Here is an 18,053-nt window from a genome sequence, read left to right as displayed (position 1 = left end):
CTTTAAAAAGTTTGAACAAATTTTGAAAAAACATTTGAAAAACATTTTTTATATTTCGAATTTTAAGGCGTTAATAAATTTAAAGATCTTTTGATACTTCAGTAGAAAAAATTGAATTTGAAATCAAGAGATTGTATCTATTGTATCGAATTTTTGATAATTAAGTTCCAACGTTTACAAATCAAAATATTTAGAAAAGTGATTTTAGAAAATTATTAAAAATTCATTAAATATTTTTTACTTTACCTTTTAATATTTAACTGTAAAAAATTACCTTTTGATTTCACGTGACGATAAAAATTATTTTCTCACTTTTCTCAGAGAATATTTTTTCTAAATAACGAATCGCACTTTCCTTCTTATTTCCAACGAAAATAGAACGAAAAGTGTTGGAAAAATTCTCTTAAATACCAAATTATTCAATTTCTATAAATAAATAAAAAAAAACTCTTTAAATTTTAATTCAAGAATTCGAAAAAAGGAAGTAAATTAAAATATAATTAAATATAAGATTAAATATTTTTATAAAAATATTGAACGACTAAAACAATAAGTGTGAATATTAATTTTCCGTAAGTAGAAGGAGAAAAAAACGCCGCAAAGTGGACAGATCTAGTCAAGAAAAAAATTTAAAATGCGACACGTAAAAAATAATTAACAAAAATTAATTCAATTATTATATATATGAAAAACTCTTTTATCCAAACCAGTTAAATGTAATTTAAAGTACCGTGAACTCCTGCATATACGTAAAATAATCAAGTAACTTAATTTAATTTGTATTCAATTTGCCAACACACTTCGTTTGTACCATTTGTAACATGCTTTAAATAAATTGTTGCAAAAGAAAATTTTATTTTGAAAGTTCTTTTCGCCTCAGTCTCAAAAAAAACAATATTTTTAATATAAATAATTCTTTCGAATAATAATAATAATAATAATAATAATACCACTGAATTATATAAGATTTATAAAATTTTATTCTGAATTAAATTTTAGAAAATAAAATTTGAAATTCTATTCTGCATTAAATTTTATAAAGTAAATTTTGTAATTCTTTTCTATATTAAATTTTAGAAAATAAATTTTAAGATTCTATTCTAAAATAAATTTTTGGAAAATAAATGTCAAATTATGCTTTTAAAAGTAAAACTTTAAAGTAAAAGAGAGGTAAAATTGAAAAGATGAATAAGTCAATAAATATATAATTTATTAAATGCAATGATGAAATGGTGTAACAATGGGAACCAGGTGACCGGAAATCGCTCGATTTCCAAAAAGACCACCAATTAATTAATTTGGTGCCCCCACCAAAGCCCCCGGATCGGAAATATAGATAAAATATTTTCGTTATTTACAATATTAGTTGAACGTTAGTCAATAAATAATAAATAGTGGTATAGTCATTGATTTAATTATAATACTTTTATATAATAATAATAACCATAATAATAATAATTAATAATAATAATTAATATTACGTTTGCGATAATAAAAATATTACAAGAGATGGAGCCTGTATCGTTATTCGTTACACTAACATAGCGTTTAAATGTGACTCGCTCTCTTCGCATCGAAATTCGCCTGTGGCTTTTTTTTTAAATATTTTTCTTTTTTTTTTTTTAACTTTCGAGGACGTCCATGAGTTTTTCTTTATTTTACTTTTGTCTTTCTTTCTCTCTGTTTTTTTTTGTTTACATTCTCATAAAAAATGAGAAGGTCTTCTTTTTGTAAATAATTAAAATCTAAATTTTTTTTTTGCGACTTCGACTTATCGCGCGAATTTCAAGACGAAGAAACAATGTCAATGGGAAAAAAGTGTCGAAATGGTCACCGAATAATATATATAGTTTTTTAAATCTTTTTCTTCTCTGCCCTTAAGACTGAGTCGTTAAAGGTGCCAATGATATTAAATATACTAGTATAAAAATTTTTATATTTTCTTCAAGAAGCCTTACTCTCTATTTAAGTATTTATTATGAATTAAGAAATCTATTATGTTTCTTTCTTTGGAAATTAGAAAATATTTTTTTTTTCGGGAAAAAAGAGTTCGTTTATGAACTATTTTCCGCATTTAGATTGCCTCGAGTGGACGTGATTGAATATTATCAGTGCCTTAAAAAGACTAGAAAATTCAGGGCGAGAACTTGAAAAAAATATTTAAATTAATTTTTAAATACTGAGAGGAAAGTTGAGAAGAAACTTGACAAAAATTAAATTAATAATCCTTCTTCTAAACTTTCTTCGATTCTTACTAAGAGATCTTAAAAATTAAAAATATAAAAAGAAAGATAAAAAAAGTAGAAAATAAAAATACGTTTCCACTTACCTAGTGGTAAATTTTTTACAGAAAGTGAATTAAAAATTCAGTATACAAATAAATTACATTAAGAATTTAATTATTCTACAAAATTTTCCTATAATTAATTAATTTCGATTTACTTTTTAAAATTAATTTATTTCTTTTAGGAAAACTATTTTCTATTATTAAAAATGTCGAGAAAAAATATTCTCTGAAATTCCGACAAAAAATCGGGACGATTTCGACACTCGCAATAATTTATTATTATTTTTTTTTTCATTGAAAATTGGACATATTTGAAGATTCGAATCTATTTTGGATTATTGATTTTCGACTCGAAGAAGTAAAATATGTAGTTTGTCGCTAATTCTACAAATATTGTTCTCGTTCTGAATTCTAAAAAGTAGTTGAAAATTGGCGCGACACATTTTATTAATATCGTTTATAATCATCATCGACCTCACAATTGGTTTATTTATTTTTCTTTTAAATCGAGTAGTAATAAAGTATTTTCATTTTCTTTTTATTTATTTTTTTTGTTTAATAATTAAAGTGGCAGCAATTAGGCCATGCGGCTCCTATCATCTAGTCGTCTTTGACTCTTGGCTTTTTTTTAAATGTAGATTTAAAAATGTCTTTAGTCAATAGATTTATGGTTGAGAATAATTTGCTTTGTTTTTTTTTGGGTTTTTTCTTTTTTTAAAGTGATTTTTTAAAGAGTTTTTTTATGTACCTCGAAGCGCCTAGACTAGCGATTTTTTTGTTGTTGTAATTATTAATTAATAGTAAAGAAGTGAGTCTCCTCTCTCGCTCTCTATTCAATTATATTCCTGCCTCGCAAAAATTACTTTATCCCATTCTATATTCTTTTTTTTTTGTTACTAAAAAATACTACTCAATATTTTCTCTTCATTTTCTAAAACGAAAAATTCTTCGCGATATTTCCGAATTAATTTTCTTTTTATGGGAAAATTAGGAAATATGACGTTGAATGAATCGTGAGGACGCAAGTCTTAGGAAAAAAGTTTTTTTTTGTTTGCTACGAATTATTAAACCGGGCAGAAGTCTGATATTTTTTTTTTTAAATCTAGCGAAGTACAGTTTGGCGCTGCGCGCTTCGATGATTCGATAATATAAATTTTATTGGTTTTTTAAAATTTTTTTTCTATATATATTTATATAAGATAATAAGAAATGTAAAATTTTTTCAATTTGATTGCCACTGAGCGCGCGATACGCGCCCGGCAAACTGCACCTTACTACAAAAAATCGTTTCCACCTTCGTCCCTGTTTTCATCCTCTAAATCGCTATTTTTTTTCTTCATCTTCAATTTTTTTAATTCCTTAATTACGCGATAAGCAAAAATATGAATATAATAATAGTTTTTATATAATAGTATTGCTTATTTACTCGTCTCGTTTTTTAAGTATCGATATAAGATCGTGAATAATTAATTAACAATGATTGAGAAAGAGTTACCATCATCGTCCTTTCTTTAAAAGAAAACAAATTTTTTTTTTCATTTTCTTTGTTTTTTTTCTCATTTAATAACTAATAATTCATTTAATTAAGCTTAAGTGGCATAAAATGCTCGTTGGAATTGACTCGTGTTTACATTTCTCCACTCACTCGCGACCATCATCTTCCTATCGATTTCTTTATCCCGCTATGCGCGGTAATCGAAAATCTTTTTTTTCTTTTGTCATCAAAAAAGAATCGTGACAGAATGAAATAATTTTCGAAAAATCGACAAATGGAATCAACAGACTTAATTATTTTGACAAAATATTTCTAACTTAACATATTTTTATTCTATATTTTCGAACAAGGAAAAAATCAACGAAATATTTATAATATTCTCTTGATTATACAATTAAATATATTTATAAAAAAAAAATTGTACACCGATCATCGATTACCTTCGAACAGCAAATTTCGGAAAAAAGTTATACCAACAAGTAAACTTCGAAATGTCTCGAAAAATTAGAATCGACTCATCGAAGACTTATTCCTCCCTTAAACCAATGTCGAAACTTTGGAAATACTTTCTTGAATCACCACAGATTTATCACAATATATATAATATATTTTTTATTTATTTTTTTTTAACCAACAGGAACGCGGGGCCCTCGCCTTTGCCCCTTTGGTAATTATTATTGCATCCTCAGTGCATTTTTCCCCTAAAATACTAAAGAGCCTTTAAAAAATCCCCTACTGGAGAGAAACTGTTAGATAATCGATAACAATGCAATTGCCTAATTGTTCTTTTTTACAATTTCTAAAATACCTTCTATTTTTTATAAGAAAAATTGATTATACCGTGACTTGAAAAGCACAGCCCGTGGATCAAAAAGGGGTCCAATCAAAGAGCTCTCTTTGCCCCAAATTTAAAAATTATTCTTATTAAGTTTTTTTTCTAAAAATTTCACTAGGATTAGAAAATAAAAAAAAAACCTCAGTCATTTAAAAGCGATTCTCTTAAATGCAATTTTCTCTAAATCTCGGGATCGAAATCTTAAATTTAGGAACATTTGTTTTTTTAAGAAAGTCAAAAACTATAAACTTTTTGACTTTGAAATTTGAAAGTTTTTTAAACACTAAAAAGTAGATAAAAATTTTCAATTTATTCAACACTGGAAGTGAATATTCATTAATTGAAATTTTCAATTATTAAATTTAAAATCATTTAAACTTCAAAACGATTCGAAATATAGCTATTCAATATAAAAAATTCTTTTAAATAAGAAATTCGAAAGGAAAGAAAAAATGTATTGATTTTATTTAAATTGAATTCCTAACTATAAATTATTAAAAGAATTCAAGAGAAAGGATATTTTTTCTTAAAAAAAATTAAATTCTTGCGTCACAAGAGAATTCAATTTTACACTGAATTTAAATTTTCAACTCCCTGAACTTCATTTCTCTGTCTCCAATGCCTATTTGGAAAAATTTCATACCTTTGTGAAAGAGAATCCGTGAAAACAATTTTTCAACAACATAAAGAAATTAATTTTAAATTTATACATTTTTTTTAGCTTTTTAGAAATTTTTTTTTAATCTCGATACATGAGAATTGAAACGAATATTTATATTTTTTTCTAGTTTACTTATACATTAAGAAATGCGAAAAAATTTATCTCTCTGAAATAATGAACGAAAAATTCACGAATCAGTCCAAAAATACATGTTTGAGCTTTTTTTTTCTTTTGTTTAAATATCAGGACAAAAGCTCGTCGTTTCAATTAACACTGATCCATTCTATCGCGAAACTACTCGTAGGAATTAGCACAAAAGCTGTTGCCAAGATGTAAAAAAAAATTTATATATTTTTCACCAAAGAATCGTAAAGTTGAGAATAGATTAAAAAATTTTTTTTTATTATTATTTAAATTGTTTTTTTCTTCTTTTTTTTTAAACAACTCGGCAACATCTGGAAATATCGTTTATTCAGTTTTTTTTCTCTAACTTTTTTTCAGTACAGCCACCACGAATTTAGTGTCGCGCTCTATTTTTTTTTTTTATTAAAAAGGCGCTTGCAAAAAAGATTCATTTACATTTTATATAGCACCATTGACAATGGATATTAAAAATTTCACGAAACTGTAAAATTTCTTTTTTCTCTCTAACATTAGGAATATCAGCTCCAATTAAATCTAAAAGCGAAAAATCTTGACTTTTAGATATATAAATATATATATTTACATATATATATTTTGCACTTATAGAATACTTTAAGGAAGCGTAATTTTTTTTTCTCTCGGAATCTTCACGATACAGAAAAAAGTGAATTAAAAATGAAATAAAATATTTTACGAAAAAATAAATAAGTATTTGGTGCCTTTTGATATTGAATTAATAAGTAAAAAAAATTGGAGGGAGAAAAAAAGGAGAAGAAATGCAATGGAAAATAATATAGAAAATATTTGCCATAGGAACAAGAAGCGTCCGGCAAAAAGGTACACGTGTATCGCACAACGAACCGTCTGTCTCGCGAGGCAGATAAAAAGAATGATCGCGTTGCTTTCAAAAAATACTGCGATCAACGCAATTAACAAATATAATTCTACTAAGATTAGGTATTCTCAAATTGGAATACTGAACACTGAATTAAGTTCACTTGCTGTGAAAAGCGAAAAATCTATAAGTAATCTAAGCCTATAATGCGAAAATTTCCCCCTTTTATTTAGGGCTTTCAATTTTTAAATTCATTTTCAAGAAAAAAGCGATGCGAAAAAAAGAAAATACCACAAAAAAAACTCGTGGTCTCTGTACAAAGATTTTCCTGCAAAATTTTTATTCACATCGACGCATCATAAAAGAAAATTGATGCGATACCTAGAGGACTATTATCATTAATAATCATTGATGAGAGAAGAACGCGTTTCCAGAATTAGGGGAAATTATTGGAAACACCTTGCATTTTATATATTATTAATTATAATAATTGTATAATAATTAATTATATTAATGCATTAAATAAGTGTTTGCTTCTGAAAGCCTATTAAGAAGACATGGATAAAAAATTTTAGAGTTTAAAATATTTTTTAACTTATTGCAACAGTATAAATGCTTCTGTTTTGTTTTTTTTTCTAAATAAGTAACGCGAGATGATGGGATACCCATATTTTTTTTCCTCAAGAAACAATATCACACATATTAAGTCTCTGTGTGTGTGTGTGTTTCCAGTATACTTCCGTTAATAACCGGAAATTGTTCTTCGTTATGGTAATATATTTATAATATGTATCACTTTAGCAAAAAAACCTACATGGGCCAATATCGTTCCTGTCGGGCATCATTTTTCCTTTCTTTCTTCCGTTCGCTGATAATTATTCACTGTGTGACCTTTGGGCTGGCGGCTACTAGGCTAGCCCCTGGGCTAGATAAGGGCGAGTTTTGGGGGGCAACAGCCCCCCGTAAAATGGGCACTGGCTGCCTCCCGTTCCCGTTTGCGGCGGCCCTGGCGTTCTGCAGTCTGAAAATTGGAAAGAAAATAATTATATTCTTCTCTTTTGCAATTCTTTAGAAATTTTTTAATTTATTTATTTAAATACGAAAACGTGATTATTTTCTTAAACTATTTTTGAAAATAATTTTTTGTTTAATTCACTTCTTTTTCAGAATTAAGTACCACGAAAATTTTAATTTGTTTCTCCCTGACTTTTTCCTGACAGAATTTAGACTCTTTCCCTGATTTCTATCAAAAAAATCCAAAAGGTGTTCAATTATAGAAAAAAATGATATTTAGAAGCAAATATTTAATTTAAAACTTTAAGGATGTCTATCTATTTTAAAAATGAAATTAGTTATTTTATTAAACTTCTCTCGATTTTCAAAGTTCAATTTAATTCTTAAAAATTCAATTATTTTTAATAAATTTTTAGAAAATTTCAATTATTTTTTTAATAAAATTTTAGGAAATTTTAATTATTTCGAAAAAATTTCAATTACTTGTTTAGAAAAATTCAATTATCTTTTAATAATAGAACTTAAATATTTTATAAGCACAATTATTCAGAATTTGAAATAAAATTTTCCAATACTTCAATTTTTAAAGAAAATTTTATATTTAAATCGTTTTAAAATTAACTAATTAATCAAAAATGTTATTTTAACGCATATTTAAATTAAATATTGATTTTGAAAAATATCTTTGTACTCCAAGAAAGAAAATTTTTGTAGTAATTCTAGATTTTGTTATTTTCCCAGTACTTTTGATAAAATTTCCTGATATTTCCCTGATTTCTCTGACCAATTTTATTTTTCCTGATTTCCCTGAACTGTAGCAGCCTCATTTTTCAATTCGATTATTTAGAATACTTTGTGTTTCAATGACTAATTTTTAAATTAAAATTTGTTTCTTTTATTTTGATAATCAATTTCCTAATTTACAAAATATAAATCTAAATAATTTTCCTTAAAAATTTTTCGTTTAAAAAATTTAGAAATTATATCTTCAGTCATATTTTATCTCACTTTTCAAAAATCATTTCAAAAAATATAAACAAAACCGTAAAAATTAGAAAAAGAATTCTTTTGCAAATAATTTTCGTAAGTTTACAGTCAATTTCCAAGTGTTAATAATAAATAATTACTTACCGGTCGGGAATCATCCCATGACAAGCTGCATTATTAGAACATACGATTTTCTTTAATATTTTAATTTCGAGAATTTTAATTTTCTTTTCTTCTATAAAATAGAAAAAAAAAATTTCCATTGCCAAAAAACTTACTTGACTTTGGATTGTCGCATAAATTGTTGAATTTTCCGAGCAGCTTGATGAGCGGCTTGTTGATGAACGGCTTGCTGTCTTGAAACTGATGATCCAGGACGTGCACGATAATTTCTGTAGTTACTTTGAATCACCAAAGCGGCCTTCGTTGCTTGTCTGTGAAATTGAGAAAAAATCATGATTAAGGGAAATAAAGAAAAGAATTTTAAATACAAACGAAAGTTCCACTCTCTCTCTTTCTCTCACTCTCCCTTACCCTCTCCTTCCCTGTCTATCTTTCTCTCGAAGACACATTTAAATAACGTTTCCATTATGTACGATCCCGAGTACTTTTGGCTTAAGCTCGAGAAGTCGTATTAATTTAATGCCAGCTTAATTTCGTATTCAGGCCATTGCGGGAAGAAACGAAGGGAAGTCCGTATAAAGTTTCCGAATTATTTACGATGCCAATTAAAAGTTCCCGCTCTCTCTTTCTGTCTTTCTCTCTCTCTTTCTCTCTCTTACTCTTACTCTCTCTTTCTCTCTTCATGGTTTGAAGTTACTTGAACTTTAACTCCAAATCGAGTCGACCATTGGATCGTTAGGATGTTTTAAGTAGCGAGACACGCCAATGTCGACCTCGTCTAATTATGATTTATATTCAGATTCATCTTGCTTCGTTCCACTGACATTCATGTCAACCATTATCACGATATCTCTGTATTTACTCTTGATTTTGTAAATTAATAGTCACGAGAGCTCATTTCAAATTTCCATGCGCAATTAATTCATTATGTGAAACATAAATCTGAACAAAATCTCGTTGTCACGTTTCATATTTACATGTGTAGTGTTAGAAATTATTATAAGTACATTAGTTTCTATTCTTTTGGACAAATCTCCGAAATCTCTATTTCTATCAAGAATTTCAAATTCTAACTGCTTTAAATTTGTTTAAAATTTTTATTTATCTGCATTTTTATCAAATTTCTATTTATTTTTATCAAGAGAATTAAAAATTTTATCTAATTTTTTGCTTTTGAATTTTTCTTTATCTGTATTTTCCTCAAATCTTTATTTATTTCTAATTTTTTTGCTTTTGAATTTTAATACATCTGCATTTTCATCAAATTTCTATTTTCTATTTATATTCATTTATTTCTATCGAGAATTTCAACTAATTTTTTACTTTCGCATTTTTATTTACCTGCATTTTCATCAAATTTTTATTTTCTATTTATTTTAATTTATTTTTATCAAGAATTTCGAATTTTAATTGTTAATTTTTTTTTGCATTTAAATTTTTATTTATCTGCATTTTCATTGAAATTTGTAGAAATGAATTTCTATTTTCTACAAAAACGAATTTTCCAAATTCAATCTAATTTCTATAATTAAATTAATTTTTTATACAAATTTTCATTTAGTTCAATTTTTCTTCTTTGTAAGAATTAAATAATTGATTATTTCAGATTCAAAATTATAATAGGAAATAATATAAAAGCAATATTTTTAATTGGAAACAATTTAGTTAAATTGATTTTTGCAATTTTTTTAAATCTTCATAGCATTAAATTAGAATTACATTAATTTTAAAATTCAAATTTGAATTTTCTTGATAATTTTTCTTTTTAATGTTTTAAATCATTAAAGAGGTAAAATTTATCAATAAAATTAGGAAATAAAAAATAAACAGCTCATTACCGGAATACAACGATTATTAATATAGAAAGACTAGAAATTAGAGATTCAATCAATTTGTCCGAAAATAGCAAAAAAAAAAAAAAAAAAAAATTGTAAATTACCTGTAATAAGCACACTGCTTGTGACGACGATAATATTGTTGAATGAGAACGGCGGCGTGCCTCTCGGCCTCCTCTTGACGTTGACGTCCCTTATAACTCCTGTAAGCTTTTTGTATCATTCTCGCCGCCTGATAGAGTTCACGTTGCTCGCGATCCGATAATGTCAGTCTACTTAAATCAGCTTCGCTTCCATCTCCTGAACTTAAACTCCCACCGCAGCCATTAATTCCACATCCAAATTTCCTCTCTTGTCCATAACGATAATGGCCATTATGACCGTTGCCACCGTCGAGTTGCAATTGTAATTGTAAAAATTCACAAAAATCTGCAGTCGTCGGCGGTGGCGACGGTGAGTCCGGCGTTAAACAACTGCTCGAAGGACTTGATGGACTCGCATCGGCGTCCGCGTCCGAAACGGAGGCCGCACCGCCGCACTCCCGATACGAGTCAAACAATTTACCCGAGTCGAGTGGCTGAAAGAAATTTCCCAGTCATTAATTTTTCCATCTTTTCCATTTTCTTTTCTTCAAATTTATTTTTCAAACTAAATTAAAAATAGTCCATTTTACTTAAATTTATTTTTGAAACTAAATTAAAAATATAATTAAATTAAATTATTACTAAATTAGAAATAGTCGACTGTATTTAAATTTATTTTTCAAACTAAATTAAAAAACCGTCGATTTGATTTAAAACATTCATTTTATCTAAACTTATTTTTATTGAACTATAATCTGACTTTTACAGCAACGAAAAATTAATTTAATTTCTAAAATAACATTTTTTTGAAAAAAGAAATAAGAAAAATAAAATAAAAAGAAAGAAATGAGCGATGAGTACCATTTGTTCCATCAAGGCGTCCTCGAGAGGTGGTAAAGGTGGAGGTGGAGGTGGCGAAGATGGAGATGGAGGATCGGCCTCTGCTCTCTTGATCCTCTCCGGCAGGGCGGCTATAATTTGCTCGGCCAAAGTCAGCACTCTCGCGTCTTCCTCCCCTATAAAAAGTAAGCATGACCCTAGCCAAATTTACAACAACTACAAAAATTATATTAATATGTTTATATTTTTGTTATACAAAAGTGGAAGCGGTTACAAAGAACCGCTTAACTTCACACTGAGGCACAACACTCAAGAAAAGCTGTTAATGTGTTTATTTTTTTTTGCATCGTTATTTATTGTACAAGTGGCAACTCAACTCGCTTTTAAGAACACAAAAAAACAAATAACATCAAACAACTATTTTTTTTTGTTGCAGTTTATTAGTATTACAGCTCACACACCAGGTTGACCCAACTCGACTGAAGCTCCCTGTTCTTTTTTCTCTTTTTTTTTATTTTTTGCTGAAAAAATTAACGAGCAGTCCAACACCATTTGAAATTATCTTCTGGAGTTCTATTTTTTCCGTATCTTTATAATTTTTTATATATTAGAATTGTAAGATATAATTAGAATCCAATAACAAAATTGTTTTATTCATTTATTCAAATTCTTGCTATAAAATTTTCTGTGACAGAAATAATAATTATAATCATAATAAATATAATTAAAGAAGCTTTTTTAAAATTATTCAAAATTCTGCTATAAAATTATTTGTATCTGTTTTTCTACATTAATTAAATAATAAATTGTTTTCGTATAGTTTTTTTATTAATAAAAATTTCTTACTTTTTTGGAGTTGATTAAATTTTATTTGAGTTATTCAGTATTATTTTTCTAAAATTTCTCAAACAATGAAATTAATTTTAAAAATTGTAATAAAATTCTAGGAAGAGTTCAATTATTCCCAAAATTTTTTTTATAAAATTCAATAATCAAATTTTGAATTTCAATTATTGACAAACACAATTAGTTTAAAAAATTTTAAAAAAATGTTTATATAGTTTAATTACTTTGAAAGATTTCAAATTAAAATTATTAAAAAAAATACAATATTTTCAAAAAATTCATTAAGAAACGTTAATTTATTTCGAAAACTCTAATAAAATTATTTTCTTAAACAATAAATTTCTTTGCACGAATTTAATTATTTTCAGTACAATTTTTACAAAATTTCTCAAAAGAATTGAATTATTTTTTAAAATTTGATAAAGTTCTTCGCAAAAATTCAATTATTTTGAAAAATATTAATTTAATTCTTTATGAGAATTGAAATATTTTCAATAAAATTTTAATTAAATTCCTTGAAAAAATTCAATTATTTTCTAAAATTTTAATTAAATTCTTAGAAAAATTTCAATTATTTTCATAATTTATAGAATTTTTCGGAAAAATTTTGATAAATTCATTGCAAAACTTTTTTATTTTGAAATTTTTAATAAAATTCTTCATAAAAAAAAATTTCATTAAATACTTTGAAAAACTTCTTTTCCTAAACACTAACATTTTTTGCGAAAATTCTATTATTTTGAAACAGTTTTGTAAAATTCTTTATAAAAATTCACTTAATTTTAATAGGATTTTAATGAAATTTTTACAAAAATCGACCAAGATTTCAATTATTGTCAAAAATTATTAATAACAACATTAAAATTCTAGTAAAGTTTTCCAAAGAATTCAATTATTTCCAAAACTTTTTAATAAAATTCAATAATTAAATTTCTAATTACAATTATTAAAAAAACACAATTATTTTAAAAAGAAAGAAATGTTTTGTATAATTCAATTACTGGAAAAATTTGTAATTAAAATTATTAAAAAATTTACATTATTTCATAAAAATTTTTAAATTTCTTCAAAGGAACGAAATTTTTAGTAAAATTCAATTCTAAAATTTTAATTAAAATTATTAAATAAAACTATTATTTACAAAAAAATCCAAAGAAATTCTTTAAAACAGTCCAATAATTTAAAATAATTCCTCGCTAGATTTTAATCACTTTTTAAAATATTAATAAATAAAAAATTGAATTATTTTCAATATATAAGTAATTTTAATAAAATTTAATTTTAAAATAAAATATTTTTTTCAAAAATATTAAATTTCTTCGAAAGAATTAAATTATTTCCTCAATTAGAAAAACTTGAAAAAAAGTTCTTAAAATTCAATTACTTTTAAAATTTAAAATTGAAATTATTTTTAGATATCACTTATAATAATCATTATTCTTGTAGTTTTTTTATGAATAAAAATTTCCAATTTTTCAAAATTTGATTAAAAATAATAAAACTTTATAAGGAAGTAAATGAAAAAGAGTTTTCTCCACGGAAAAAAAGACTCCAGTAAATAATATCCGACTAAAGAGGCACATCTGCAAAAGGAATAAGAAGTATACGTACCGCGGTATCAAACGCAATTGGTACAACAAAACATCCAACAGAAATAGGAATGCTAGTATAGAAATTGTTAGTATACAGTTAACAATGGTTCGGGTGACTAAAAGAGTCAATTAGGGACACTTTACAAAGAGCGTATTATTTTGTTTTTAGTATTTTTTTTTTCTAAACCAATGCCAAGCAACACCAATATACTGCCGAAGCTGCAAGTTTTTTCAATTATTTTAGAAAAAGGTATTATCTGGGATTTGTGAGAAAATGAGATTTTATATACACAATATTCTCCTTGAAATACACACGTGGGATTTAAACTACAAAACTCTACATTTACACGCTTTGGATTAAAAACATTTTTTTTTTTGTTTTATTATTTTGGTTAGTTGGTGATTTATTTAAGAGCGTGTTTTTTTTAAAGAGCAGTAACACTTTATACAAGAGACAGGCAGACAGACAAATAAGACATTAGAAGGGGAACGAGCTAAGTACGGACCTCGAGGGTTCGGGACAGTCTCCATTCCCTGGTGGCCGAGACCTAAGGACGATTCATCCTCTTGCAACAAATCCATGTCATCTAGGAGCGGGGAACCACCTGTGTTTTTCGATAAACCCCTTAATTGCCACGCTCCTTCTTTTTCTTAACTTATTAACGGAATAACTACTAGTTTTTGTTTAACAAAGAGAGAGAGAGAGAGAGATAGAGAGAAACAGAGAGAGATAGAGAGAGAGAAAGGAAAGCGGATGTGCTTGGGTCTAGTGTGTAAGTGTAAGTGTATTTTTTCTTTTTTTTGTAAAATATAGTGTGCACCTGGAGTTTTTTTTTGTTGTTCAATTTATAAAAAATAAAGCGAAACTAACACAGAGCCAAATCGAGACCGCTATCTTGAGATGGCCTCCTAGGAATAGGGCTGGCGGGCCGCAAAAATAGTCTCTCATCTTGTCTCCTAGCCTCCAAGCGATTGAGCTCTTCGGCGATCGCCGTGTGACCGTTCTCCGCAGCCAATTCGGTGGCACTCCTGTTCTGACAATCTCTCACACGCAGCGCCATTGCGTTCCATCTGGACAAATGACACAATAACCGTCTTAACTTGACGCGGACGATGATTCAATTTTTTTGCCCGTGCTCGCGGTTGTCATCCGTGTTTGCCAAATTATTATTTTCATTTTACTTTTTTTTTCTTTTTGTTTTGTCGTCCTCTTTTTCACAAAAAACCTTCTGCCTAATCTTTCTTTTTTGAGACGAAGAGAATTGGGGGGGGGGAAATGATTTTCAGAGGCGGGGAAAAATAATCCTGAGGCGAAGAAAAGAAAATATAATTCTAAGGCGGAAGAAGGAAAAAAAAGGCGGATGAAGGAAAAAATAGGCAGAAGTCGGAAAAAACAGGCGGAAGAAGGAAAAACCGGCGGAAAAGGAAAAAAATAAGTTTGAGGCGTAAAGGGGAGAATAATGTTTGATGGAAAAAAGAAAGTATAGGCAGTAGATTAATGTTGAATCGAGTGATTATTCTTCTTTTTTGAGAGAGAGAGAATTACCCACCGATAAAGTATTCTGGCTGTATCGGCGTGTCCGGCAGCGCACGCCCAAGCGAGAGGCGTTAATCCAGCGGCGTCCTGACGCAGAGCATCGACTTCGGCGTCCAAAACACTGCTCGGATTTTCGGCTCTCCAGTGCAAAAGAGCGCAGGCCAATCTCGAGTAACCTAGACCCGCTGCCAAATGGAGAAGTGTCGGTCCTCCGGATTGAAGTGGCTCCGCTCCTGTGCGCCATGGCCTCACAACAGCGTCCTAAAGATTCATTTTTTCCTCTCATTCTCTATTCTAATATTTAATTCCATAAAATTGCCTGATGTCTACATTTTATTGTTATAAATACTTTCAATTTCTTTTAGTCTACTTAATTTATTTGGTTTACTTCATTTATTTAGTTTACTCAATTTATTTATAGTTCAATTATAGTATTTACCATATTTATACTATTTATACACAGTTGCCACAAAAATTTAATTTTGTTTCTCCTTGACTGTTCCCTGATTTCAGAGACAAATTTTTGACTTTTTCCCTGACCCTAATGAATTTTCTGATTCACTCTAAAAATGATTAGAACTCAAAAAACTGTTTTATCACATTTACGAATTTTCACATATATTACGAATTTTTCTAATTGTAAAATTATTTGACAACATCAATAAATTCTTTTTTAAATAAATACTTAATCATTATTATTAATCCATAGGAATAAATAATTATCAAAAAAATTCAAATTCAAACCTTTATGAAATTCAACAACTTATAAGAATATCTTCAAGTTTTAAAATAATTTAAATTTCCATAAAATTTAAAAAAAAAATTTAATTATTTACAAAAGTTTTAATAAAATTCGTTGTAGGAATTTTCAAAAATTTTCTCAAAGTATTCTTTTACATTTCACAAATAATAAAATTCTACGCTAAAATTCAAATATTTTCAAAATCTACAATTTTAATAAAATTTCTCAAAAGAATTCAATTATTTTCATAAATAATAAAATTTTTCAGAGGATTTCAATTATTTTTAATACAATTTTAAGCAAATTTCTTCGAAAAATGTAATTATTTTCAAAAATTTTTTCCAAGAATTCAATTACATTTCACAAATAATAAAATTCTTCGCTGAAATTCAAAAATTTTCAAAATCTACTATTTTAATAAAATTTCTCAAAAGAATTCAATTATTTTCATAAATAATAAAATTCTTTATTACAAGATTTCAATTATTTAAGAGAAATTTAATAAAATTCGTTACAAAAGTTAAATTATTTTCGTAAATAATAAAATTCTTCACAGGATTTCAATTATTTAAAAAAATGTAATAAAAATTCTTTGCAAGAATTCAATTATTCTCCTAAATAATAAAATTATTCATAGGATTTCAATTATTTTTAATACAATTTTAAGTAAATTCCTTCGAAAAATATAATTATTTTCAAAATTTTTATTAAAATTTTTCGAAAGAATTCAATTATTCATTATTAATTTTTTAAAATAATTTTTGCAAAAGTTCCTTTTCAATTATTCGGAAATTCCTCAATTAAATATTTAGTAAATAAAAACTTGAAATAATTTTTTAAAAAATTCAATTAAACTTTTTCAATAAAATTAATTCTACAGAATTATCAGTTAAAAGTATGAAGAATTCGAATTTTCAAAGATTTAAATTTGAAACCTTTTCAAAATTCAATTTTTTTTTTAAATTCATGTTTATAATGCTTTTAATAATCAATTATAATCTAAAATTTTAACTGAAATTCATTTCTAAAACAATTTTTATTAAAAAATTCTACGAGAATTCAATTATTTAAATACAAAATAAATAATTTATTGAATTATTGAATGTTTGTTAAAATTGAATTCCCATAAAGAATTTCATTAACAAATTTTTAAATAATTGAATTTTTTCGACGAATTTTAATAATAATAATAATAATAATAATTGGATTAAAATTGTAGATTAGGTTAGATTTATTCTCTATTGTACGCTTACAGTTTTTACAGTTTTTAGAATTTCTATTCATCGCATAACTGACTAAAATTGTATTAAAAATAATTGAAATTCTATGATGAGTTTTATTATTCATGAAAATAATTGAATCTCTGTAAAAAAATGTTATTATTTATGAAAATAATTTAATGTTTGCTTAGAATTTTGGCAACATTTTTTTTAAACAATTAAATTCTTTTAAAAAATTTGATTAAAATAGTAACAATTGAAAATCATGAAATTGGGGAAAATTGTTGAAAATAATTGAATTTTGGAGAAGAATTTTATTATTTTCAAAAATAATTGAAATTTTGACGAGAATTTTTAAAAATTTTGGAAAAAATTGAATTTTTGCGAAGAATTTTATTACTTTTAAAAATAATTGAATTTTTGCAATCATTTGTTACTTTTCAAAAATTCAATAAAAATTCAATTCAAATTCAATTCAATTCTTTAATAAAACTCCTAGACTTTTCCCTGAACTGTGGCAACTCTGTTATAGTATTTAAAATATTTATAGAATTTATAGTATTTATAATTTATAATATTATTTTTTGTATTGTCAGTACCTGACAATAGGCGACGAGTCGCTCCTCGAGATGAGCAGCCGGCGACGATGGACCGGGTCCCTGAAGACGAGCCTCAACATCGGCGAGACGATCGAGAAGCGCTTTCTCGGGACTCGGTTCGGAAGTCGGCGGTTTTCGGTATTCAAAAGCGACACTGTCGGACACGACGAAACCATCGCAGGCAACTTGAAGCGAAGCTATTCCCGGTGCATGAGCGGGACATCGGCATCGCAATACACCTGGTTGAACGAGACAGGCTTCCACTGGTTCGGCGTCAAAAAGTATCGAGTACGACTGCGAACTACTGCCACCGGTCCAGGGTCCCGCCACCAGCACCTTTTTGACAAAAAGAGAAATTTTTTTTTACTCAAACATAAT

At 26.8% G+C, this 18,053-nt stretch overlaps 1 protein-coding gene across 9 annotated transcripts in view; it reads right to left on the bottom strand.

Annotated features, from left to right (window-relative positions):
* Positions 1-5,063: 5,063 nt before the first annotated feature.
* The window catches only part of LOC122501311 (calmodulin-binding transcription activator 2), a 156,902-nt gene continuing 143,912 nt past the window's right edge, over positions 5,064-18,053 (bottom strand). For 5 of the 9 annotated variants that reach the window (XM_043610660.1, XM_043610657.1, XM_043610658.1 and 2 more), the window contains 8 exons: positions 17,676-18,011; positions 15,128-15,375; positions 14,449-14,648; positions 14,084-14,182; positions 11,161-11,315; positions 10,321-10,793; positions 8,537-8,692; positions 5,064-7,278 (listed from right to left, as the gene is read on the bottom strand). In XM_043610660.1, coding sequence (XP_043466595.1) covers positions 7,137-7,278; positions 8,537-8,692; positions 10,321-10,793; positions 11,161-11,315; positions 14,084-14,182; positions 14,449-14,648; positions 15,128-15,375; positions 17,676-18,011 — 1,809 coding nt within the window. In that variant the 3' untranslated portion in view covers positions 5,064-7,136. Of the gene's footprint in view, positions 7,279-8,402; positions 8,428-8,536; positions 8,693-10,320; positions 10,794-11,160; positions 11,316-14,083; positions 14,183-14,448; positions 14,649-15,127; positions 15,376-17,675; positions 18,012-18,053 lie in introns of all 9 variants that reach the window. The other 4 variants (XM_043610661.1, XM_043610666.1, XM_043610659.1 and 1 more) reach the window with 3 other exon arrangements.

Source organism: Leptopilina heterotoma, unplaced genomic scaffold (genome assembly GCF_015476425.1).
Source record: "Leptopilina heterotoma isolate Lh14 unplaced genomic scaffold, ASM1547642v1 Lhet_209, whole genome shotgun sequence".
Classification (NCBI taxonomy): domain Eukaryota; kingdom Metazoa; phylum Arthropoda; class Insecta; order Hymenoptera; family Figitidae; genus Leptopilina; species Leptopilina heterotoma.
This window is presented reverse-complemented; position numbering and strand designations above follow the sequence as displayed.